This window comes from Typopeltis vanoorti, chromosome 5 (genome assembly GCF_054136105.1).
Source record: "Typopeltis vanoorti isolate ZY-2024b chromosome 5, IOZ_Tvanoo_1.0, whole genome shotgun sequence".
NCBI lineage: Eukaryota > Metazoa > Arthropoda > Arachnida > Uropygi > Thelyphonidae > Typopeltis > Typopeltis vanoorti.
The window spans coordinates 129,438,770-129,466,024 of record NC_143553.1 but is presented as its reverse complement, the minus strand read 5'-3'; the positions used below and the strand labels follow the sequence as shown (position 1 = coordinate 129,466,024).

Here is a 27,255-nt window from a genome sequence, read left to right as displayed (position 1 = left end):
ACAAACGACCATTATTATTTGCTTTCTTTCCTGTAACCATAGAATTGTCAAGATCAGGGAAAACTTTTTAGGTTTTGCAGATATATCAGATTCCACAGGACGTGGTTTATGTACAACAATAATGGAACAACTGGGAAAATGGAACATTCCCATTGAAGATATGCGAGGTCAAGGGTATGACAATGGGGCAAATATGAAAGGAAAAAAATATAGGCTCCAAAATTTGCTTTTGAACAAAAATCCTCGAGCTTTTTACGTGTCACGTGCTGCTCATACTCTAAATTTAATCATTAACGATGCAGCGCCAAAGTGAATGTAGATACAATTAGTTTTTTTTGCAATTATTCAAGAAATATATAATTTCTTTTCATTCTATTACAAACATTAAGCCATCCTTTCAAAGTTCGTAAAAAATTTAACATTGAAACAGCCATCAGAAACGTGATGGGAAAGTAAAATTAATGCAATCTGCCCTCTACGATATCAGTTAGGAGAAATTTAAATTCACTTTTTTGAAATTTTAAATAATGAAAATTTTAATAAAGAAACTCAGCATGAAGCACAAACATTATGTGCTAAAATAAAGAACTAAAAATTTATATGCTCTCTTATAACTTGGCATGATTTACTTAACAGAATAAACCCTGTGAGTAAAATGCTTCAAGACAAAAATATGAACATTACACTTTATTTAGAATCTATCGAAAACTTAAAAATATTCTTTACAAGAGTATCGATCAGATACAAATTTTAAAGAAGTTTTAAAAACTGCAAAAGAACGGAGTGAAGAGGTGGATGGAGAACAAGAATTTAAAACTGGTACAGAAGTTCGACGACAAAAGAAGACAAGACAATTTTACTACAAGCATCATGACAAAACGCCACAATCACCAGAAGATAAATTTAGAGTGAATGTGCTTTATACACTTCTAGACGTTGCAATGTGTTTGTTAATAGAACGTTTTGAACAACTAAAAACATATTATGATAATTTCAATTTCCTGTATAGATTACTAGAAATTGAGAGCGAAGATTTATGAAAAAATTCTGACGATTTAGAGATTCTCTTGAAGGACGGCAACAATGAAGACGTAAATGCAACAGAACTATATGACGAGTTATGTCCTTTCCGGGATATTTTTCGGAAGGATAATTAAATATTCAAAACCCTTTCGATATTCTTAATTTTATTGTGTCCAATAATTCATCTTTCCCTAACTTTTCAATTGCTTTAAGAATACTATTAACCTTACCTGTTAGTGTAGCAATCAGTGAAAGTTCCTTTTCCAAGTTGAAATTAATTAAAACCTACTTAAGAATAAGTATGTCACAAAAAAGGCTTGTCAGTTTGGCGTTAATATTGAAAATGATATATGTCCGGAATTAGACGTTAAGACCATTATTTTTAATTTTGTGAATATGAAATAAAAAACCCTAAAATTTTAATTTAAAAAATTTCAAGTATATTTATGTAATTTAATTTATTTTCTGTTATTCTGTAAAGATGTTATTTTTTTGAATACTTATATTAAATGTTCTAATTATTTCTGAATTATTTTATTATTTTCTCATCTATCTTGAGTTTCTTTTATTTTCCTAAAAGATAGTTCCACTTATAAAAATTATTAAAAAATTTTTACAAGTTACTAAGAATTTAGTAACTTGTAAAATGCAAGAATTTTTTAAACTTTAGTTCAAATAAATTTTAACTTTAATTAAAATTCATTTTAATTTTCTTAGAGATTTGGGTTGGTAAGAAGGCTATAATCCCTGTATCATTATATTCAATGATTAAAGTGAAGCGGCTTTATCAAAATTTGCTTTACTTTTGAGAATTTTTTGAATATTCAGGTTTTTAACGATTATCCTACCTAGTCAATGCCCCTGGTTCATTATATTTAGGGAACCAACATGTGGCTGTCCTGTCAAAATTATTTAAGAAATTTCAAATAATTTAAATTTTTATTATCATAAAAGAATCACACACGGGTGCTTAAGAGTCAAAGTTGTATAACTGAGAGAATTGCAGAGAACCAGCCAGGGCTTCTGACCTAATGCCCAATCCTCACTTTCTCATGGTGCACCCTGTTAGGTATCTACCTGAATACTGAACATGTGACGATGGACTGGCAATTTGGGATTTAGCCGATCAAATTGTATTCTTATTGGCTTGAAACCACAATTAAATGATGGTACAACATGACAGAATTTCATGCCCGTGCTGTGAACCAGTTAAACAAGTACCCGTTGTCTTCGCCAGGAACCAGGGCAAACAGGGAAAATTCAGCTAATGTAACAAACCATAAAACACACTCCAACTCAATATCATCAGAGTTCAAGATCGATACTATCAACATAAGTAGCCTAAATGGCAAAAAATGAAGCTAGCTGAGGAAATGGGTAAGTACCAGATCGACATAATAGGGGTGACTGAAACAAAAAAGACAAAAACTGGCGAGATCTTTCTGAGCAATAAATACAGAATGTTATATTCAGGCAATGAAAATCGAGGAAAAGAAGGAATAGCCATAGTATTCAATGCTAAATACGAGGCTAATCTTCTTGAATGGCAGGAAATTTCAATTAGAGTGATGTGGGCAAATATCAGAATGGGGAAGTGGACAATGAGACTTGTTTGTGCCTATGGTCCCAAAGATGGTTCTGCTAAAGTAGAAGTGGAAAAAATTTTTGAGGCTTTAGAGAAAGCAACTGTGCTTTCTCTAGACACCATGAAAAATGAAAAGTTGGTCCTTGTTGGGGATCTAAATAGCAGAGTAGGAAATGATTGTCAGACATAAAAACATATTTTGGGAAAATTTGGAGAAATGAACAAAGCTAAAAATAATGGCAAATACCTGTTGGATTTCTGCTCAGGACATGGCCAGGTTATTACTAACACCATGTTTCAACATAAAAATGTGCACAAATTGTATGTCTTTTCGCCTGTCAAACTCTCTCTGCAAATTCACAAACTCCACACCACCTCTGCATAACCTACGCATAGAGTCATTCACAATTATAGCCCTCCTTCTCAACTCTAATCTGTCATACCGCAGCAAGAGACTTATTATCTTAATTCTCTCACTATTTTCTTTTGCTACCTCTAGTAATTCTTTCGATAATACTCCTTCTCTCATAGCAAATTTTCTACCTTTTAAATCATTCGTCCTGGCCACTACAATCATTTCTTTCACCCTATGCTTCTGTGCTCTAATAGCCTCACATACATCATTAATTTTCGCACCCAGAAGGCACGATTTTGTCAAACTCTCATCTATTACACCTTTTGCTACTGAATCACCGTATAACACTCACTCGTTAATTTTTCTTTCCCTCCCGATCATGTTCTCATTTTTCTTATCACGCACTTGCTTCATTTTGTTAGCTGATCCACTCAGTAGACATTTTTGTAATCGCTCCAGCTGCTGCTTCTCCCTATGTATCACTCCACATTCTCGTATCACTTTTCAACTCACACTCAATGCTATTTAGCATTACATTACAATTTTTTATTGCATTCTGACTTTCATCCACTACATCAACGTGACCTGAGACGCTCTTTAGATCCTCGCTTTCATGACACTTTCCCACCACCATTGCTCTCCAGACCTAGATTTAGGTCTAGCTACTCACTGATGAAGCCTCAAAAAAGGCTGAAACCGGTCTGGGTAGTGACCTCCCTCCATAATGTAATAACAGCATACATTTCCTAGGAAATGTGTTTTTACATTATGGAAAATACCTAAGAATAGCGATCTGAACTTCCCCCACCTTTGCAACGAGCTGCCCGGTATTGTACTACGTACTAGGATCACTTGCATTGGCTAACGCTAGTGTCGCCGATACTTTATAGTTTACTATATTCGGCAAGAAACTCTTTGATTCCGATCTTTGAGTTTCTTATTCGGTTTTAAAACTTTGTGGGATTTAATATCCCCTTAATTTAAGTAATGTTTTCATTGCCGAAATGAAGCTTATTAGCTCTTTATACTTAAATATCCTAGATGTCTGGGGTAATTACTTTGAATCTCGTAGACAGGCTTACACGTTGGTTATGCATTTCTAAATCACTTAGGGAAATGAACAACGTACATCTGAATATACATTAAATTATACTTTAATAAATATTTCCGATATTACGGCAACGTCACGTTGCCGAAATATCGGAAGTATTTATTAAACCAACCATATGGCTTCGCTACGTTGATGATGTGTTCACTATTTGGCCACATGGCTCTGAAACACTCCTTCCTTACACACTTAAACAACCAACACTCCAGAATCAAGTTCACCCTGGAAAAAGAGGAAAACAACAGCCTCCCTTTCCTAGACACACTAGTCACCTGCCAGCCTGATGGAACCTTGGTTTTTCTCAGTTTATACTGAGACATATAACCCCCCCCCCCCCCTCACAACAATATGGAGTGGTGAAAACACTATACAACGGGGCTAAACTAATCTGTCCTAACGACATGGCCCTAAACACTGAACTAAATCACATCCTCAACACTTTCTCAGCCAATGGCTAACCCCCCCCCCAAAAAAAATCCAAAAAATATTAAACCTACAAACCACAGCCCCCCACCCCCCTCCACAACAAAGATTACTCTAAATCCATCACCATTCCCTACATCCGAGGCACGTCGGAAAAAAATTACCAAAATTTTAAAAAAACATGACCTCACCTCCTGTTACAGGCCTTACAGAAAATTGGCATCCCTTATCCGCTCCACCAAAGACCAACCACTTCCCCTAGACCTACCTGGTGTATACCAGGTCCCTTGCAGTTGTAAACTGTCGTACTTTGACCAAACAGGCAGGACAGCGAATATCAGAATTTCTGAACACAAGGACTACATCCGGTTTCACAAGTACAGCCATTCTGGTCTTGCAGACCATGCTCTGGATACACGCCACAGAATACGGTGGAAGAAAGCTACAGTAATACACCGTAGCAAATACAAATTCGAAAGACTATTTATGGAATCAGCCTCAGCCCAAAGAAACTCTCCAAGCCTCAACAAATTTGGTTGTATGCGACTGCCCCAAATTTGGGAGGCATACATCAGCAGACCTTCAGCCCAACGGCCAAGAACACCTACTTAGCCCGCTAGAGGGCACCATCAGGACTTCTAGGACAACGATAGCTTCATATCTTCATTCTCAGTTACGGTGTTGTAGTGCCTGTGTGCACATGCCTTTTTGTAAGTTCCTTTTGAAAATGGCAGCGTGACATTGCCGAAATATCGGAAATATTTATTAAAGTATAATTTAATTTATATTCAGATCTACGTTGTTCAATTCCCTAAGTGATTTAGAAATTACTTTGAAAGACTCATAAATGAAACGAGATGTGACAAAACCATACTAGAAAATTTTCAAGAGGAATGCAAAAGAGGACTATTTATCAATACATGAGGTAGGAAAAAAAACGACAAAAACTTGAATTCTGGAAAGGCAACTGGAGAAGGTGACATTCCAACAATATGCTTAAGTATGGATATGCTGCATAATTCAGAGGGCTTGTTCAGAAGATCGAATTCCCAATGATTGGAATACAGCTCTGATCGTACCCAGCTATAAAAAAGGGAATAAAATTGAATGTGAGAATTACAGAGGAATTTTTCCCCCTAAGTGTTCCAGGTAAGATTTATGAAAAGAGGTTGGGAAAGATTGTGGAAGAGAAAACTGGAGAATAACAAGCTAGGTTCAGGCCAAACAGAGGATGCCAAGATCAGATTTTAACTTTAATACAAATAGTGGAGAAATCATGGGAATATAACAAACTTCTGATCTTATTTTTGTAGATCTGGAAAAAAGGATACAAGGTGCCCAGAGGAAAACCTTTTCAAAACACTTCAATTATATGGTGTGAATGGAACATTATACAGAGCAGTACACAGTCTATATTTAAGTTCTCAGTCAGCAGTTAGAATTGAAGGAACTAGTAGAGGAAGTTTGATGTAAAATCAAGGGCAAGACAAGTATTCACATTATTTCTACTCTTATTCACCATCTACATGGATCGCATTACGAAAGTGGTATTAGGCCTGATATTAGAATTGGAGATGTCAAACTTAGCTCTTTGCTTTATGCAGATGGTGCATAAATGCAGATCAATGCACAAAAATTCAGATGATGCCTAGTGCAAGTCATGGAGATTCTCCAACTAAATTCAATAACAGCTGAAAGAAACTTGGCATGAAAATCAGCAATAAAAAGACCAAAATTATGAAAATAGACATGAGATAGAAAACTTCAGCTGCATTATGAATGGATATCCTATAGAACAAGTAAAATAATTCAGCTATTTAAGCACAGCTAGAGAAATCAGGAATAGACAACAGAATATGGGAGCTGGTGTGGCAGATAGCGCCAGCTGAATAAATTTATATGGAATAAGAAAGAAATTTGCCAAAACACGAAACTAGCCGTATACAAGGCAGTGTTCAAACTAGTTCTAAGTTATGAATATGAGAGTTGGATTAGAAATAAACATTTGACCAAAGACCAGAGACATTCACAGATATGAGGGCTCTGAAAAAATTTAGAGGGCAAACCAATGGCAACAATGGAAAACCATATTAAAGATGAAGATATTAGAAGATATTGATGCCAAGATGGCAGGAAATAGACCCAGAGAAAGACAGGTCTAGGTGGATTGATTCAGTCAGAAAGGGGCTTAGAAGTATGTGATGTTAGATATGACAATATTGGAGTGCTCACAAGTAATAGACCGATTTGGAGGAAAATTGTTGGGGAGATTAATTAATATAAACTTAATCATGTAGTGGACATAGTAACCTGAACAACTTGGGGGTACATATCAGGAAATTGATGGTGAATGATGAGATCAAAAAAATTAATAATAATGCCAGCCTGGTTGGCCAAGTGGTTAGCATATCTGCTCTCCAGCCAGCATTTGAATCCTCTCATGGGTATTAATGTTTCTGGAGATGGAGAGTTGTAGAGACTAGGTGCCCTCCCTCGATAAGTCTTTGGATTCATTGGAGGTGTCATCATCATAAAATTCCTCCCATATACCCTCAAGGGATGTACAGGACATGATAGTACTACATGAAAAAATTATATCATAACTAACTTCCTATCTACAATTTTCCTCCAAATCAGTCTGTTACTTGTCAAGACTCCAACATTATCAAATCTTATATTTCTATCATCTAAGGCACTTTGTACCGTATCAATCCACCTATATCTTGGTCTTCATCTGGATCGTTTTCCTGCCAACCTGGCAAAGAACACTCGTTTTGCTAATCTTTTCTCTCCCATTCTATTTAAGTGACCATACCACCTGATATTAGCTCTGCTAATGCATTCCTGGATGCTGACAATGTCAAGTTCTTTCCTAATATTCTCGTTTTTAATATGATATTGCCATTGATGTCATCTGTTCACGCCTCTAATCTTTCTCAGAACTCTCATATCTGCGGTCTCTAGTCTTTGGTCAAGTGTTTTACTTCTGACCCAGCTCTCAGATCCATAAGTTAAAACTGGTTTGAACACTACTATCTTCATTAAAAATCGTGCCTAAGTAGCTGAAATGTTTTACTTGTTCCACAGGTTCTCCATTCACAACACAGTTGACATTTTCAGTGATTCTGCCTATTTTCATTGTCTTTGTATTTTTATTGCTGACCTTCATACCATATCTATTACAACAGCTATTCAATTTAGTCAGAGAATCTTGCAGACTTGTAGCGGATTTATTTAGAAATATAATATCATCTGCATAAAGCAAAGAGCTGACATTAACATCTCGAATTCTGGTATCATGTTTAATACCACTTTCCTTCATAATGTGATCCATATAGATAATGAATAACAGAGGGGATAATGTACATCCTTGTCTCACACCGGATTTAACAATAAACCATCTTCCTGTACTTCCTTCAATTCTAACTGACTTACAACTCAAATAAAGACTAAGTATTGCTTGATATAATGCCCCATTGACACCATATAATTGTAGTGTATTGAATAGCTTTTCTCTTGGCACCTTGTCATATGCCTTTTCCAAATCGACAAAACTTAAATACAGATCTCTGTTATATTCCCATGCTTTCTCAACTATTTGTCGTTAAGTGAAGATCAGATCCTGAAAGCCTCTATTTGGCCTGAATCCAGCTTGTTCTTCACCCAGCTTTTCTTCCACAATTCTTCTCAACCGTTTCTCAAGTATACTTGCATAGATCTTGCCAGGAACACTCAGTAGGGAAATACCTCTGTAATTCTCACTTTCAGTTTTATTTCCCTTTTTATATATGGGTACTATGAGAACTCTACTCCAATCATCTGGAATTCGTCCCTCTGTCCATGCTTTCTGAACTATGCAGTGCAGCCACTGTAAGAATTTTATACCACCATACTTCAGCATTTCGGGTCGAAAATCATCTACTCCTGCTGCCTTTCCACATTTCAAGCCTTTGTTGGCTCTTTCTACTTCAAGTATGGATATGTATTCCTGACTGCATGCCTGGTCAGTGTTTTTTACCACTGTGCTGTCATCACTGCTTGTTTCATTTAGCAGTTTTTCAAAGTAATTACTCCATACTTCAAGGATATCTTTTTCTCCAGTTTTCATGTCACCTTTATCATCTCTAACTCCTTTTACAGCACTCTTTCCTCCATTCCTAAGCTTCTTTAACAACCTCCAGAATATTTTGCCACCTTCTTGATATTTATTTTCTATATTCTTGCCAAAGTCCTCCCATGACTTTTGTTTAGCTAGTTTTACACACTGTTTAGCTTTCTTACATTTATCTCTGTATTCTGTAAGAGTAAAAGCTGACTTATTTGCCAGAAACTTTTGATATTCTTTCTTCTTTTCCTTCACTGCCTCTTTAACTTCCTGTGTCCACCAGGGAGTTCTGATTTTTTTTATCCTTGCAGACAACCTCCACAAGCCTCTCTGGCAGAATCAATCACTTTTTTTTTTCAGAGTTTGCCACTGAATCTCCAAGGTTTGATTCCTGTTCTCAAACTGTTTCATTTTTTTTTCAATAATCTTTCTGTATTTTAGTCTACAGTTCACATCTGAGAGCTGCTCAACTTTTATTCGCTATAAAACTTTCTTACATGTTATTCTTTTCAATATGAAATTCAATTTTATCCTGCTCAAGACTAAATAGTGATCACTTCCAATTTCAAATCTTCTGTACACTCTTGTGTCCTGCACCAGGGAGAAAACATCACTATCAACAATAACATAGTCAATGAGACTTTTCTTATTCCTAGCCTCTTCTCTCCATGTGAATTTGTGCACATTTTTATGTTGGAACATGGTGTTAGTAATAACCAGTCCATGTCCTGAGCAGAAGTCCAACAGATATTTGCCATTATTATTAGCTTTGCTCTTTTCTCCAAATTTTCCCAAAATACTTTTGTATGTCTCACAATCATTTCCTACTCTGCTATTTAGATCCCCAACAAGGACCAACTTTTCATTTTTCATTGTGTCAGTTGCTTTTTCTAAAGCCTCAAAAAATTCCTCCACTTCTACTTTAGTAGAACCTTCTGTGGGACCATAGGCACAAATAAGTCTCATTGTCCAGTTCCCCATTCTCATATTTGCCCACATTACTCTACTTGAGACTGGCTGCCATTCAAGAAGATTAGCCTCGTATTTTGTGTTGAATACTATGGCTATTCCTTCTTTTCCTTGATTGTCATTGCCTGAATATAACATTTTGTATTTATTGCTGAGAAAGATCTAACCAGTTTTGGTCTTTTTTGTTTCAGTCACCCCTATTATGTCGACCTGGTACTTATCTAATTCCTCAGCTAGCTCCATTTCTTTGCCATTCAGGCTTCGTATGTTGATAGTACTGATCTTGCATAAGGGTCAAAGCTGTATAACTGACAGGAGACCGCCACATAGCCTTTAAAGGAATGTGGAGAACTGACCAGGTCTTTTGACCTAATGTCCAACCCTCACCTTCTCGTGGTGCACCCTGTTGGGTATCTACTTGGATACTGAATAAACGAGGATGGGCTGGTAATTTGGGATTTAGCCGACCAAATTGTATTCTTATTGGTTAAACCAAAATAAAAAAATGATGGTACAACATGACAAAAAAAAAAATTGGGGGTGTCATGTAATAATAATAAAGTATTCTTCATGAACAGGGCACAGAGGCAGGATTAAATGAACATAGAACACTTCGTAAAATAATAATTAATTCAAAATAGTATAATTTGTTGTAAAATCATTTATTAATTAAAAATTAATAAATGATTTTACAACAAATTATATATATATATATCAGGGGAAACTCTAAAAGATAACAGAAACAGAGAAGAATTATATTAGGTTATATGTTATAGGTTATTAGGACATTACTCTAGTTAGATAGGGTAAAAAGTCCTCTCCCTTTATAAGTCCTACACACAAAAGTAGCTTGACAATGATGTGTATAGGCAGAAATTATGAAGCCTCGAGAATTGCATTCAGATAATTCAAGATTTAATTGCTTATTGATTTACTAGAATTACGCAAAATGGGATAACGAATATCCTGATTGGTTTTGAAAACTTGATGCAAGAAAACAGTTACAAGCATGTCTTAATTATAAAAAGCATTACATTCATATGTAAATATTTTCTCTTTTTAATATGTTGCTTAATATTATTTCCTATTCAAAGTTTAAAGAAAACACTAAATTTAATTTTATGAGGCGTGACAAATTCCTAGAATGGATTTATACAAGTGCACATATAAAGAATCAGGGAAAACCATGTGACACTATGTTGAGTGGTATCAAAACAATCAAACCAGTAGTTGACAAGCTGTTCTACAATTGTCATATGTGTATTTGATGGGTAAATGGAATTTAGCACAGTACATTAACATCAAGATTTGTGCAAAATTAGAAAATAGTACAAATGAAAATCTAGAAACATTAAAATGAGAATCTAGACACAGTGATTTATGATGATAATGCCATTAAAAAGTCTAGTGCATTTGAGTGGCATAAGAGGTTTAAAGAGGAATGGATAAAGAACTTTAAAGATGCAACAGATGATGAAATAACTGTGCTACCACAAGTATACATTAAACAATTGAAAATGTGCAGCACATGGTTCAGTTCAACATATGGTAAGTGTATGGTTAATGGCAGAAAAGTTAAATTTAGAAAGAAAAACAGTGAGAAAGTTTTGACAGAGGACCAGAAAATGAGAAATATTGCTGCATATATGGGTCCATGAATTTTGAGTAGTCAGAAGGAAGTGCAACTGGATGTCTTTTTTTTTTTTTTTCTTCTTCTAATCTTTCCACATAATTAGCTGTTCTGGAAAGTTATTACTGGTGAAGTAAATGGGTGCATTCAATACAAGCCTGAAACAAAAGGCCAAAGCAAGAAATGGAAACCATGATCTTCACCAATAATAATAAAAAAAAAAATTATTTTAATGGCTAATATAGTCCATTTTCGTTTAGGAGTGCACCTTTTTTTACAATGTCTTTGGCTCTTTATTCAAATCTTAGGGCATTACTGAAGTGTTATAAAACTAATACATGAAGAATAATATAGGAGGAAAAATTTGCATATACATACCTTTTTTGGATGTTGTTTTCTTTCTCCTTATCCTGGCGATATGCATTCATCTGCTATTAAAGGAAGGGGGTTATGGGAAAGAGGGGGGTAAAGTAATGTGGGGGAAATTATTTGAAAAAAAAAAAAAAACGGGTTTTTTGATATGTATAATAATAATATTATTATTAAGTATCGGTAGAGAGTGTTTGGGAAGGTGAGAGAACGATCTGAAGATAGAAATTATTTTGGGGGAAGAGGAGAGGGGTTGATGGGAAAAAAATCAGGTCCCCCCCCCCCCATCGATCCCTCCTATTCCTCGAATTTAGCTAGCAAAGGTTGGTGGAGCCTCTGCTACTAATGGCTCACAAAAAGTTTGAGCGCAGTTAGTAGTTGGAAGGAGATCAATCATTCGATGCTGTTGGCACACTCTCCCTTGATGAGCCTTCGGACTCCTTGGGGGGGTGTCACATAATAATAATATTTGTTGACTTGATAATAAAATTCACTTCTGAAAGTGAGTCAACTTGTCATTTTTATTCTGTACAAATTTAGATGAAGAGAAGACAATAAACATGAATAGTCTCATTTCAGATATTGCTATCCAATAAATTCAATTAGACTTTCCTTATTTATTGTGTCTTCTCTTCGTATTAATGTGTGGCACATTTTTATGCTGGAATACAGTTTTAGTGACAAAATGGACAACTAGTGCATTTTCCGAACAGAAATCCAACAGGCACTTGCCATTGTTATTACCTTTATTCTTTTAAACAAATTTCTAAGTCTAGCACATTCATTTCCTACACTGTTTAGATTTATTTCTTGTGTCTTCATTCTGTGAAATGGTGCACATATTCATGCTGGAACAAGATTATTAGTAATGACTATTCCATGTGTTGAACAGAAATCCAGCAGATATTATGCATTTTACTCTTTACGGGAAATTTTCCAGAAACATTTTGGTATGCCTGACATTAATTTCCTGCCTTGCTATTTAAGATCTCCAACAAGGATCAACTTTTCTAATGACAGGAAAAATTCCATCACTCCACTTGAAATTTCCTAACATTCAAAATTATCATCATGTTTAGTGGATATAACACCAAACACATATTATTATAATTATTATTAACAATTTTATTTTAATTTATTAATCACATTTTCTGAACAATACTCATTTCAGTGTGCTATGCACACCTGAATTACTAAATAACAGCTAAACCTTTTCAGACTCCATAAAAAAAAAAGTTTTGTGATAGTGAAAACAATTATAAGTTTAAGTTGATGAAGGGAATGAGGAAGAAATTACAGCAGATAGTATTAAGAATTTTACCTGTGTGGACTGAAGATTAGTCAAATGTCTTAATTGCTGCTGCTGTTTTTGCAGCATTGATTCTTTTTCCTGCAAGAGCCTTGCTTCAACACCTTTTAGAAGATCTCTTTCTGCTCTCAAATTCTCTGCAGACACTTCTGCTTTTGCAAGTTTCTCATGACTCGCCATTAAATCCTGAAAACGAAACAAAATGTATTATATAATTCTTAATAATATTAATAAAAGAAGTAAACGGTATACATTTACTTCTTTCAAAAACGTTTAATATATAAAAAATTATATGACTAAACAGTGTCAAGAGTCCATACAAGTTCTTAAAGTGGTAATGCTGATGAACTAATTTAAGGGAAATTGCACTTATGCTTACTTAATATATTACCTCAAAAATGTAATGTTTTCTACAGAGATAAATATAAGCAAACTCACATGCCAGTATTTAGCTACTATAATATAGTGAAATTTTGTCTTTATATAAACAAGGCAATCTTTTAGTGTCTTTAAGATGAAAACTATTTTAGCTTCTATTACTGGTAAATAAGCAGGAACTAACTAACACAATTTACAGTAATTTCTCACCTGCCTTATCGTATTAATAGTCTGCTGGTGCTGAGTAATAATAGTGGTATGTTTCTGATTTTTTTCCCGTAATGAACCTGCTTCTCTCTTGTAATTCTCCAAGCTTGACTGTAGTAAATTAAATCGTTCTTCTGAGTATTCTAACTAAAATAAGAAAATATGAATATATTAATGGAATGCTTGGACATAGCAGAATTAAAACAAAACTGCTGACAGTAATAAATCCTATAACAATGTAATGTGCCAAGGGAACTTTGGAAATATGTTACTGAGGATTATCTATGAAATTATTTGATGGAATATCATTAAAGATAGAAACTTTTCACTGCAGGAAATATTTTGGTGTGGAATGGGGACTGTGCCATAGAGAATCAATATATTATATAAAAAAGTTGATTTGGTAGAGGATTAAAAAGCAACAAACTATAATTCAGATAAAAACAGTTGAAATTTAGTGGATAAATTTAATGCACAGGAGAATTTTAACAGACAGAATCCAGTGCTAAGTGTGTGTTATATGAAGATATTAAGTACTGACATTAAAATTTAAAGATTCCTTGGTGAGGGATAGTGATTAAATTATGTTGGACAAATCACTAAAATTCTACAAGTGTATTGGCCTTGAACAACAATAAACGACTATTCAAAGTTCCTATTCAGACCATAATATAACAACAGGTGACAAGGCAATCCAAGAGAACACTTCAGCCTACTTAGCATGATTCTGAAACTACGCATAAAAATGTCAGCTTCATTCAAAACAAATGCAACTATAAATTCATATCTTACTCTCTAAAGATTAAATGCAATAAAATTGCCTTTTCTACAAATGGCAGACATATCTCCTTGTCACTTGCAAATACCATAATGCATAAGAGATGGAAGCACAGGTGAAAGCAACTGTGCTTCAATCTTTCTTAAACATACAGCATTGAAATTAAACTTAAAATTAATTTTCTGACATCATCCTCCTCCAAATTTCTGAATAAATGACAACCATAGAAAAACCCTTCATGACCAGAAAGTGCAACACATATTTCCTCAAACACACCTCTCCAACTTCTGAATAAATGACCATGGTAAATCACTTCCAGCCAAATCAAAAACAGAGCAATATATACTTCCTGAAACAGATTAGCCAGAAAACCATCACAAGATTCTCATATAGCCCAGATACAAAACAGCAGTCTAGTCCTAAGTGTATTTGCCAGTTGTGCTGACAAGTTGTACTGCAGACCTAATCTATACTACACTGCCACTGCACTCTTATGCTTAGCTAGCATCTATTCCAATACAGGGAAGAACAACTACATTTAGTTCATTCCAAAAAATGTATAGTCAAATGTGTGCACCCAGATTGCTAATCTGCTACTGATATTTACCTATATCAGCTGACTATTCAGTCTCTAACTACTCCAAACTACTGACCCACTGTCCTCACATCAGACCTCTCCAAAAATAATGAAATAACTTCACGTATAGGAGCTTAAGACATGATAATTAATAAATAGCTTAAAACAGATTTAATTTATGTATATATTTTTATTAGTATAAAAATTTTGCCATAGTATCAAGGGCATCTTCAGTGTGACTTTCAAATTAAACAAAATGAACAAAAACAGGTATATTCAGCCATGACACTCATGAACAGCATGTACATGATGCAGTGCATTGTGGTCTGATTATATTAGGTTCTAGCAAAAATAACTTCAACAAGATTTAATAATAAATAAATAAATCAAATTTAAGTTAATTCTGGAATTTGTGAAGAACTATTTCCCATAAGAGGGATAATTTAAGTCCATTGTTTCTATTTAGATTTGGTCAATGTAGAATGGTCTCACAACTCACCATATGACAAACATTTAGACTATGTTAAGTTCCATAAGACAGAGCAATTGGTAGTCACAGAGCATTCTATCACCACCCAGACACTGAGTTCTTTGGAAGAAAATTAAGGTTCTCCATAAAAGAACTCATTGTCTGGGTGGTAATGGCATGCTCTGTGACTACCAATAGCTCTCTGTCTCATGGAACTTAATATAGTCTAAATGTTTGTCATATGATGAGTTGTGAGACCATTCTACATTGACCAAATCTAAATAGAAACTATGGACTCTTGGAACATTTATACAAAGAGTTGCGAAACCTTGCTACATTGACGAATAGAAATAGACACAATGAATTTAAATTATCTCTCTCTAATGGGAACTAGTAAACAGTCCTCCCCAAAAATTTCATTATTTTTGGAGATTTCCCCTCTCAAACTACTGACAGTAGTTTGAGGACACACATTTAACTGCATTTTTTTTGGAATGGATGTACTTCCTTGTGAAATTAATTGAGGTTGAATATTTTTTTTTGTATTTATTTATTATTAAATCTTATTTTTACTAGAATTTAATATAATTAGACCATGACATTCTGCATCATGTATATGCTATTTGTGTGTGTCATTGTTGAATATACTGGTTTCTGTTCTTGCTTTTTAATTTGACAGTCATAATACAGATGCCTCTACTAGTAGGGAGAAACATTTATACTAATAAAAATATTATTATTATTAAATGATACCTCCAGGGAGTCCAAAGACTAATCGAGGGAGGGCACCGACTCCACAACTCTTCGTCTTCACCCAATTCACCAACTACAGTAAACGACATCATCTACACCAACAGCATCTATTGCCCACCACCACAACTAGCATTTTCAAAGACAATCACAAACATCCATGCCCATGGTGGAATTCGAACCCGCAGCCTTTTAGCTGGAAAGTGGATACGCTAACCACTCGACTAACCAGGCAGGATACATATATACATAAAAATATATTTGTGCATGTCATTGTTTGAACATACTGGTTTCTGTTCTTGCTTTTTTTTTTCTTTTTTTTTTTTTGAGTCATACTGAAGATGCCCCTGATACTAAGAAACATTTTTTATACTAATAAAAAATATATACGTAAGTTAAATCCGTTATTAATTAAAAATAATGGAATCATCAACAGTTAGCTTTTCACTAACTGGAGATCCACCTGTTCAAAGACTACCAGCATGCACTCCACTACTATTCAGAAGCAATCTCTAAGTCTATATCATCTACCTCTGAATGCATCAGATGAAGAGGCCTCAAGAAACCTGTGCAGTTGCTCTTGACATTTCCAGAATATGTGATGAGGACTAACATCAATTCCCATCCAGTGACCTGTCATTCTTTGGTTTATCTTATACATGATGTAAATGGATAGTGAGTTTTCTATCTGCTTGATTAACTGCTCATCATGGCAGGAGGCTGCCTCTCTTCAAACTTTCCAATAATTCAGAAATGTCCTAGGACTCTGTTCAGTCACTTACCCTCTTTCTCCTATACATGAAAGACCTTCCCTCACTTTCTAGGAATCCTATCCATTTTGCTGATCACAGATCCTCCATTCTTCCTACTTATTTGAAAAACTTAGTATCCAAACAGCTCAAACTTTAAGAACTTCTACTATCTTAAACACAAACAATGCTATGAACAGTCCTGTAGCATTTTTCATGCAAAGATCTTAATCCACCTTCCCTTACAATTGTTAACCACGCAACCAGCCAAGACGCCTATAGACGTCAAAGTTATCATGCATGTGAAGCGCACATTAAAATTGTAATGCCATTGATATTACATTTAAATATATGATGGATACGATAATGGCTGGTAAGGTGGTTAACAGACAAATCCAGCCAGGATCAGACTGCTCATCTGGTACTGATATTTACCTATATCAGACGACTATTCAGTCTCTAACTGCACAAGATGTTGCTTTTTTATCAACCAACTCTTTACAGTCATTTAAATCAAATGTAAAAAAGTTGCTCCTTTCCCAATCCACTCCCATACACAGTACTACTAATGTACTATAGGTTGAACAACGAACCTCTTGTGTATGGGCACAACATTAAAAAAAAAAAAAAAAACTACAAATCTCAAATCCATCCAGCCCTTAAATAGTGATCTCATATGTGGGACATTTATCCAACTTCCCTAAAAAAGTCTAATACAGTGCAGAAAGAAGAGTCCAACTAATAAATGATTCTTCTGGGCTATTTCTATTATGTGGTAAAGTGATCTTAATTTCATTAATGATCCCACCAACCACAATGTCCAGCTCTTCAAAAAATATCAACAGGTTCTTTATTCCTTAGTTTTTATATGTGGCATAAGAATTATGAATACTCTAACCTCTCATTTTTTGGTATATACACACACACACACACACACACACACACACACACACACACACACACACACACACACACACACACACACACACACACTACACTAGGCAGATAACATACATTGAATTCTATTAATTAAGGAGCAAAGAAAAAAAATCAGGGTGCTTAAGGGTCAAAACTGTATAACTGAGAGGAGACCCCCACATAGCCTTTAAAGGAATGCGGAGAACCGACCAGGGCTTCTGACCTAATGTCCAATTCTCACCTTCTCGTGGTGCACTCTGTTGGGTATCTACTTGGATGCTGAACGAACGAGGATGGGCTGGCAATTTGGGATTTAGCCAACCAATTGTACTCTTATTGGTTAAAACAAAATAAAAAATGATGGTACAACATGACAGAATTTCATGCTGGCTGGGACATCGCCCGGTTAAACAAGGCCCACGTTGTTTTCGCTAGAGAACCAGAGCGAACAGCGAAATGTCAGCTACTGGAACAAATCTGAAAACAAACCACAACTCAACATCACCAGAGTTAAAGATCGGTACTATCAACGTAAGAAGCCTGAATGGCAAAGAAATGGAGCTAGCTGAGGAATTAGATATGTACCATATCGACATAATACGGGTGACTGAAACAAAAAAGACCAAAACTGGTTGGATCTTTCTGAGCAATAAATACAAAATGTTATATTCAGGCAATGACAATCACAGAAAAGAAGGAGTAGCCATAGTATTCAACACAAAATACGAGGCTAATCTTCTTGAATGGCAGTCAGTCTCAAGTAGAGTAATGTGGGCAAATATGAGAATGGGAAACTGGACAATGAGACTTATTTGTGCCTATGGTCCCACAGAAGGTTCTAATAAGGTAGAAGTGGAGGAATTTTTTGAGGCTTTAGAAAATGCAACTGACACAATGAAAAAGGAAAAGTTGGTCCTTGTTGGAGATCTAAATAGCAGAGTAGGAAATGATTGTGAGATATATAAAAAAAAATAAGACATAAATTTGGGAAAATTTGGAGAAAAGGGTAAAGTTAATAATAATGGCAAATATCTGTTGGATTTCTGCTCAGGACATGGACTGGTTATTACTAACACCATGTTCCAACATAAAAATGTGCACAAATTCACATGGAGAGAAGAGGCTAGGAATAAGAAAAGTCTCATTGACTATGTTATTGTTGATAGTGATGTTTTCTCCCTGGTGCAGGACACCAGAGTGTACGGAGGATTTGAAATTGGAAGTGATCACTATTTAGTCTTGAGCAGGATAAAATTGAATTTCATATTGAAAAGAATAACATGTAAGAAAGTTTTATAGCGAATAAAAGTTGAGCAGCTCTCAGATGTGAACTGTAGACTAAAATACACAAAGATTATTGAAGAAAAAATGAAAGAGTTTGAGAAAAGGAATCAAACCTTGGAGATTCAGTGGCAAACTCTGAAGAAAACATTGATTGATTCTGCCAAGATAAAAAAACCAGAACTCCCTGGTGGACACAGGAAGTTAAAGAGGCGGTGAAGGAAAAGAAGAAAGCATATCAAAAGTTCCTTTCAAATAAGTCAGCTTGTGCTTTTAGAGAATATAGAGACAAATGGAAGAATGCTAAACACTGTGTAAAACTAACTAAACAAAAGTCATGGGTGGACTTTTGTCAAGAATATAGGCAAGAATATAGAAAATAAATATCAAGAAGGTGGCAAAATATTCTGCAGGTTGTTAAAGAAGCTTAGGAATGGAGGAAAGAGTGCTGTAAAAGGAGTTAGAGATGATAAAGGTGACATGAAAACTGGAGAAAAACATATCCTTGAAGTATGGAGTAATTACTTTGAAAAACTGCTAAATGAAACAAGCAGTGATGACAGCACAGTGGTAAAAAACACTGACCAGGCATGCAGTCAGGAATACACATCCATACTTGAAGTAGAAAAAGCCATCGAAGGCTTGAAATGTGGAAAGGCAGCAGGAGTAGATGATATTCGATCAGAAATGCTGAAGTATGGTGGTATAAGAGTCTTACAGTGGCTGCACTGCATAGTTCAGAAAGCCTGGACAGAGGGACGAATTCCGGATGATTGGAGCATAGCTCTCATAGCACCCATATATAAAAACTGAAATAAAACTGAATGTGAGAATTACAAAGGTATTTCTCTACTGAGTGTTCCTGGCAAGATCTATGCAAGTATACTTGAGAAACGGTTGAGAAGAATTGTGGAAGAAAAGCTTGGTGAAGAACAAGCTGGATTCAGGCCAAACAGAGGCTGTCAGGATCAGATCTTCACTTTACGATAAATAGTCGAGAAAGCATGGGAATATAACAAAGATCTGTATTCAAGTTTTGTCGATTTGGAAAAGGCATATGATAAGGTGCCAAGAGAGGAGCTATTCAATACGCTGCAGTTATATGGTGACAATGGGACATTATATCAAGCAATACTTAGTCTTTATTTGAGTTGGAAGTCAGCAGTTAGAATTGAAGGAAGTACAGGAAGATGGTTTAATGTTAAATCTGGTGTGAAACAAGGATGTACATTATCCCCTCTGTTATTCATTATCTATATGGATCACATTATGAATGAAAGTGGTATTCAACATGATATCAAAATTGGAGATGTTAATGTCAGCTCTTTGCTTTATGCGGATGATGTTATACTTCTAAATAAATCTACTACAAGTCTGCAAGATTCTCTGACTAAATTGAATAGCTGTTGTAATAGATATGGTATGAAGGTCAGCAATAAAAAGACAAAGACAATGAAAATAGGCAAAATCATTGATAATGTCAACTGCGTTGTGAATGGAGAACCTGTGGAACAAGTAAAACATTTCAGCTACTTAGGCACGATTTTTACTGAAGATGGTAAATTAAATATAGAAATAGACAACAGAAACAGCAAAGCTGGTATGGTGGGAAGTCAATTGAATAAATTCATATGGAATAAGAGATAAATTAGTCAGAACACTAAATTAGCTGTATACAAGACAGTGTTCAAACCAGTTTTAACTTATGGATCTGAGAGTTGGGTCAGAAGTAAAACACTTCACCGAAGACTAGAGACCGCAGATATGAGAGTCTTGAGAAAAATTATAGGTGTGAATAGATGGCATTAATGGCAATATCATATTAAAAACGAGGATATTAGGAAAGAACTTGACATTGTCTGCATCCAGGAATGTGTTAGCAGAGCTAATCTCAGGTGGTATGGTCACCTAAACAGAATGGGCGAGGAAAGATTAGCAAAACAAGTGTTCTCTGCCAGGTTGGCAGCAAAACGATCCAGAGGAAGACCAAGATATAGGTGGATTGATATATATATATATATATATATATATATATATATATATATATATATATATAGGTGGATTGATACAGTACAAAGTGCCTTAGATGATAGAAATATAAGATCTGATAATGTTGGAGTCTTGACAAGTAACAGACTGATTTGGAGGAAAATTATAGATAGGATGTTATTGGTGATGATTTTATTTTTTCATGTAGTACTATCATATCCTGTACACCCCTTGTGGGTACATGGCAGGAATTTGATGATGATGATGAGAAAAAAAATCAAAATAACTAGGGGGGGGGGGGGGAGACGGTCTGGTACATTATGTAAAAATTGACACTGAGTCTGGTTATCATATAAAAAATGAGTGGCACTGTCAGCAGTATGTGCAAATATTAGGTATATGCAAATAAGGAACAGCATAAAAGCTGGAATTTTGGAGTGGTTTTCCATTTCATGTCTGGAGTGAGAATAAAATATTTTGTGATAGCAAAATTCTTGGATCTGTCTGCAAGACTTCATTTAGCCAATGAATTCAAGTGGCAAGCCATCATAAAACTAAAGGCTGGCCGAAGTCAAATGGAGGTAGCATGCGAGTCGATTCAAAAAATTCCGATAGTCCCGGAACATTCCAGAGATACAACGAAGGAAGCTCATGGTCTACAACTGCAGTGGGTGACTGATATCTGGAATTATATGCTCACTGAAATAGTAATGCTACCCAAAATCAGCTATAATCTAACCTCGCATCAGCTACAGGAGTATCTGCTTCCCCTGTGCACAAAAGGGTTCAAGGGGTCAGTATGCTAGGCAACCAGTTGTCTGCATGTTCCTATTTGAAGATTTGAAATGGGCCAAGTTCATGTCAACTGAATCCAACACCAATGGAATTGGCAGTGTTTACAGACAAGTCCTTATTTGCTCTACGAAGCACCAGGCATGCTCTTATCTGGAGATCTCAATGCATCCAGGAAGCCTAATATGTCAGAGACACATTATCATCCCTCTAATATCCATGAAAGAGTCACTTATAGTTGAGGTAATGTGATGGTTTGAACAGGCATATTGTTTGGTGGATGCAATGATCTGCATATGCTTCCCAGTCAAAGCATTAATGCTGTAACTTATAGAGACAATGTCCTGGACCACTATATTCATTTACATGTAGGTGCAATAGAGGAGACATTTATCCTACAGGAAGATAGTGTTCCTTCTCATTGAGCAAACAAAGATGGGTGACATTTTCCCAAATGCCTGCTTACCAGTTGAATATAGTATTAAAACATTGGTACTGTTGTTGTCTGTGACATTTTGTTTTGCTATTTTGTTTTCATCTGATATTTTGATGGTTTCTTGATATGGGAGAGAGGTATAGACTAACATGAAATGGAACACTACCTTACTACCTACACAATAAATCAGGGCTTTGATGAACAAGAGAAATGAAGTGTTCATTCTCATTGTTGCCCACATAGTGGAAGAGACTTAGTGCAACAACACTGACACTTGCAAGCAAGGCCCTACCTAAATGATCCTAGCCAGACCATCCAGAACCAATAAGGGTCGTTAACATCATTGGAAAATCCTCTCTACTATGAGCGGTTGTCTCAGTAGCAAAGAAGAGAGTATGGATTTCTTTGATAGAAGGAAAAGAGAAAATTAGTTGCTAAACAGGAAAAGTTGGACTTTTGTAGCATGCAAGCAATCCTCTAAGAAACACCTATGACATAATGCATAGGCAGGTTAAATTCTCATCAGAGGATTTTTTTAAGTAAATAGTAATTTAGTATTTTATTAATGATAAATCTACTCTAGCCACATAAAGAAAGGTCAATCTAGATGCATTCATTCAGCCATTAACAGGACTTGTAAAGGCTTTTGCACCTTACTTTTCAGCTTGATTTCTCCCATCTGGGAGAGAGGTATAGACTAACATGAAATGGAACACTACCTTACTACCTACACAATAAATCAGCTAGTAGAAACTTTTTTCCTGAAATAGTCAACTGCAAACTATCATCTGCAAAAGCATAAATCATCAAATAAAGTGATGTTCATGCAGGAAGTGGTAATGATAGGCACCATAAAACTAACACAATGTAGTCATGCACAAATGTCCTAGAAGATCATGGTTCCATATAACGCATCCAGGAAGCCTATTCCACACTATGATGTCACAGTGACACCACCAAGCTTCATCACTGACACAAACTCAAATAAGAAACATTCTCCAAGCACATTTCATATTCTCTGAGAAGAAAAACATAGCAAGACTTATTGCTAAACAATCCATATAATTATTATTATTATCTGAAACCTCAGAGAGCCAAGGATTTATTGAGAGAGGTTTATATATCATCTGCACCAGCAGCATACCTGCTCTTAAACTAATTCACACCAGATGCATTAACCACTAAGAAACTGTTCCAAACTGTCCCCCCCCCCCATACATGAGAGGTTGGTTGATCAACCTATAGTACGGTAGTACCATATATGGGTAGTGGGATGGGAAAGGAGAAACTTGTTTACATTTGATTTAAACTGCTCTGCAAGAGAAAAAATCTAGCTTTTACCCCTTTCTTAACTGCACATAAACTTACTTCCAGAGATGCCCACCCCCATATTATCTCCCCATCTTCCATATAACGAAACGTTTCATGAAACATCAACCCTTTAAGAAGTTAATTTTATTTTTATGTGATTCCCATCCACAAAAAGTTATTAGTAAACCTATAGCACATTTGCCCCATGGATGGGCTAAGGATTTTTTTTTTTTTTTTTTTTTTTAATCAATTATATATATATATATATATATTTGTTGTTGTTGTTTTGTAACTTCTAAAGAGCCTGTCGTTCCGATCAAGAGATATTGTCTGTAGGGGGTTTGGCACTATTGATGATGAAAATGGATTCAATGCGGAGTAGGTTTATATAGTATATATATATATATATATATATTTTTTTTTTTAAATCATAATTTTCTTACTAGGAACACCAAGATAAGGTAAGATAAAAACTTTAATTAAAACACAACTAGTTTCATCGGAATGCCGACTTCTTCAGGTGTACAAATTATCACAAACTGGAAAAATAGCAAGGTCTTCTCATATAAACAAGTTAGGAATAACAACAGTCAAATTTGAACTGGCATCCGCATGGCAGGTCTAGCATGAGGCGTTAGTGAGTGGAAACTATCTCGAGAGGGCCAGAACTGAATTACTGCACTAAGTGAGTCAGGTAAGCTATAACTTAAATTGCTGTTCATGTTTGAGGGGTCCAGAACTATTTCTTTTGATTCTAAGACGAGTCTTTCTAATTCGTCAGCACATTTATGGATATTAGCAGTAAGATTCCAGTCTATCTGGTGTTGATGCTCTTCTAAATTAGAGTTGGCAGAGAAAAGGACATGATTGGAGAGGGCACTTGCATGGGTTCTGTTGTAAGAGATATCATGTTGATGCTCTTCGACACGTAGTGAGACTGACTTATCGGTTTGCCCATAATATGGTTTTCTGCAACTGCAGATGGTTTTATAAACTCCTGGGAACTGAAGTTGGTTATGTTTTGGCTAGGGTTTACTCAGGAAAGAACAAAGTTTCGGTACGGTAGTGAAGTAAGTTCTAATGTTAAATTTCTTAATAATTTTCTCCAATTTTGGTGATAGAGAACTTACGCATGGTAATTGAATGTATGCAATAGGATTGGAGTTATCTTCTTTTAAAAGCATTGCAAACACAACTAGTTTCATACAAATATAATTGTAATCTTGGTATCTTTAATAATAATTAATTTTATAAGATAGGTTTTTAATCCTTTTTTCCCAAGTAAGCAAAGTTTGCGGCTGCATGTAGTGCAACACTAAGCAACTCGTTGTAAAGGTGGAGTAAGCTCGATCACTTTCCTTAGAATTTTCCCCTAATGCAAAACACATTTCCTTGCAGAGATGTATGATGCTATGCATTAAGGTAATGGTCACTACCCAGACTGGTTTCGACCTTTATTGAGGTCTCGTCATTGGGAGCCAGACCTAAAATAAATGCTAAGGGTGAATTTCCTTAGAATTTTCCCTTAATGCAAAGCACAAGGAAATGTGCTTTTCATTAAGGGAAAATTCTAAGGAAAGTGATCAGCGCTTACTCCACCTTTACAACAAGTTACCTAGTGTGGCACTACATGCAGCTGCAAATTTGACTTACTTGTCTGTTTGCTTAATTGGGAAAAAGGATTAAAAACCTAGCTTAGAATTGCTTGGTATCTTTAACATAATATATACCCAAGGTAAAAAATTTTCTACACACACACATATATATATATATATATATATCGTAATTTTTTATTTCTTTTTAGATAGTCCAAAAACCCTGTTCTAGAGACTAAACATGGAAATTTTTCAGGCCACTTCAAGCTTCCAATAAGAAGGGTGGTGGTCTCGCACAAGCCGATGAAATTACTCTCCCACCTTATACGCCTCTATCATATCACTTCTCTTTCTGCTATCTACAAGAGCCTGTAGTCCATTAACTCTCAATCTATCATCATAACCTACATTCCATAATCCCAATATCATCTTTCTTGCTCTTTTTTGCATCCTATTAACCATCCACATATCCAAGTAAACAGTACCATTCACTTATAAAATTCAGGAGTTTCTATTCCAATCCCATATTCTCCAGTTTATACAATGGCATTTCATGTGTCATTTTATAATTATTATTATTATTATTATATGACACCTCCAGGGAGTCCAAAGACTCATCAAGGGAGAGTGTACCAACAGCATCAAATGATTGAACCACTTCCAACTTCTAACCATGCTCAAACTTGCTTAACTTTTTTTTGCGTGAGCCATTAGTAGCAGAGGCTCTGCCAATCGACCAACTTTTTCATTTTATCAATGGCCTTAGCAAAATACAACAGCATCATAGTGTATCCAAGCCCTTTATTCAACTTAGCCATAATAATGTTATAAAATATGAGGAAATTGCTAAAACATGTCCTTCCTTTAGTAAACCCATGCTGTTCCTTGCAGAATATAGCTTGTCTATCAGCCCATTTTTATATACGAGTTATCAACTTTTCTAAAATCTTCACCACTCCAGAAATACTGATGGGTTGATAGTTAAATACATTGGTTTTTGCACCATCCTTATATAACATAAGCATAATATGTTCAACCACATCAACCTCATTCTCCTGTACCTCGTCATCCAAGGTAGTAGGACTGCATACCATGTTACATACACCTAGTTGACGTATCTTAGCAAAGTGAGCACTCATTAATTGAACAACACTCTCGTCAACCATTCAGTCAAGTTATTCTACCACATTATTCTTTCTTTAACTTGCAGCATAATGATATGATTATTTTAGATTACCTTTAGACAAACTTAGAATTAGTCTTAAACAAACTCATCATAGATGAATTTGTCTAAACCTCATTAACTTATTCTTCACCTGAAAAATGGCCAAACCAAGTTCTTTCTTACAGCAGACAAGATTTGGATGGAGATTTTCTCTCCCAACAAGTGACCCCACACAGCCATGCATGTGTGTGTGTGTAAAAGAGGAGAGAATCTAGTACAGTTGTAGTTAAGATAATTTTCAAAAAAATACAATGTATTTAATCCAATAATAATAATAAAAAATGACAAAAAAAAGTATCCAACCTGAGATGATAATTTTGTACTCTGAATTCTCAAATCAGACCCTTCTTCTCTTAGTTTATCCAACTGTTCATTTAGAATTCTGAAATAAAACACACTCAAATTAAATTATCGATCTCTTCTACTTACACTTCATAACAAATTCTTAAAAAATACACTATAGTACATTTCAGGTGATTTACAAATACAGATCTGAATGGAAAACCGTAATGAAAATGGGGAAATCCTAAAAGACTTTTGCTCTTTCAATGATATGATCATAGGAGGAACCTTATTTATACATAAAGATATCCATAAACAGACTTGGATATCACCTGATAAGAAATCCAAAAACCATATAGACCATATTTTAATAAACTAACTTTGGAGAATCTCTTTGATGGATGCAAGGTTTTGAGAGATGCAGATGACTTTACAGACCACTTATTGATTGCAAAAATAAAAATGAAACTAAGAAAAATATCTAAAAGCAAGAATTAAATACAATATATCCAAAACTGAAAAACAAGGATATAAAAGACAAATATAAAGTAACATTAAGAATAAATATGGAAACCTTACAGAATAACATAAGGAAACAGATATTGAAGAGAAATGGGAAAAAATAAAGAATATATTTAACAA

At 35.2% G+C, this 27,255-nt stretch overlaps 1 protein-coding gene across 3 annotated transcripts in view; it reads right to left on the bottom strand.

Moving 5' to 3' along the window:
• LOC150106811 (nucleoprotein TPR-like) overlaps positions 1 to 27,255 on the bottom strand; it is an 826,699-nt gene that overhangs the window by 516,715 nt on the left and 282,729 nt on the right. For all 3 annotated transcript variants that reach the window (XM_090393327.1, XM_090393328.1, XM_090393329.1), the window contains exons 16-18: positions 26,635 to 26,713; positions 13,465 to 13,608; positions 12,889 to 13,062 (exon numbers count right to left, since the gene is read on the bottom strand). In XM_090393327.1, coding sequence (XP_090249453.1) covers positions 12,889 to 13,062; positions 13,465 to 13,608; positions 26,635 to 26,713 — 397 coding nt within the window. The remainder of the gene's footprint in view (positions 1 to 12,888; positions 13,063 to 13,464; positions 13,609 to 26,634; positions 26,714 to 27,255) is intronic.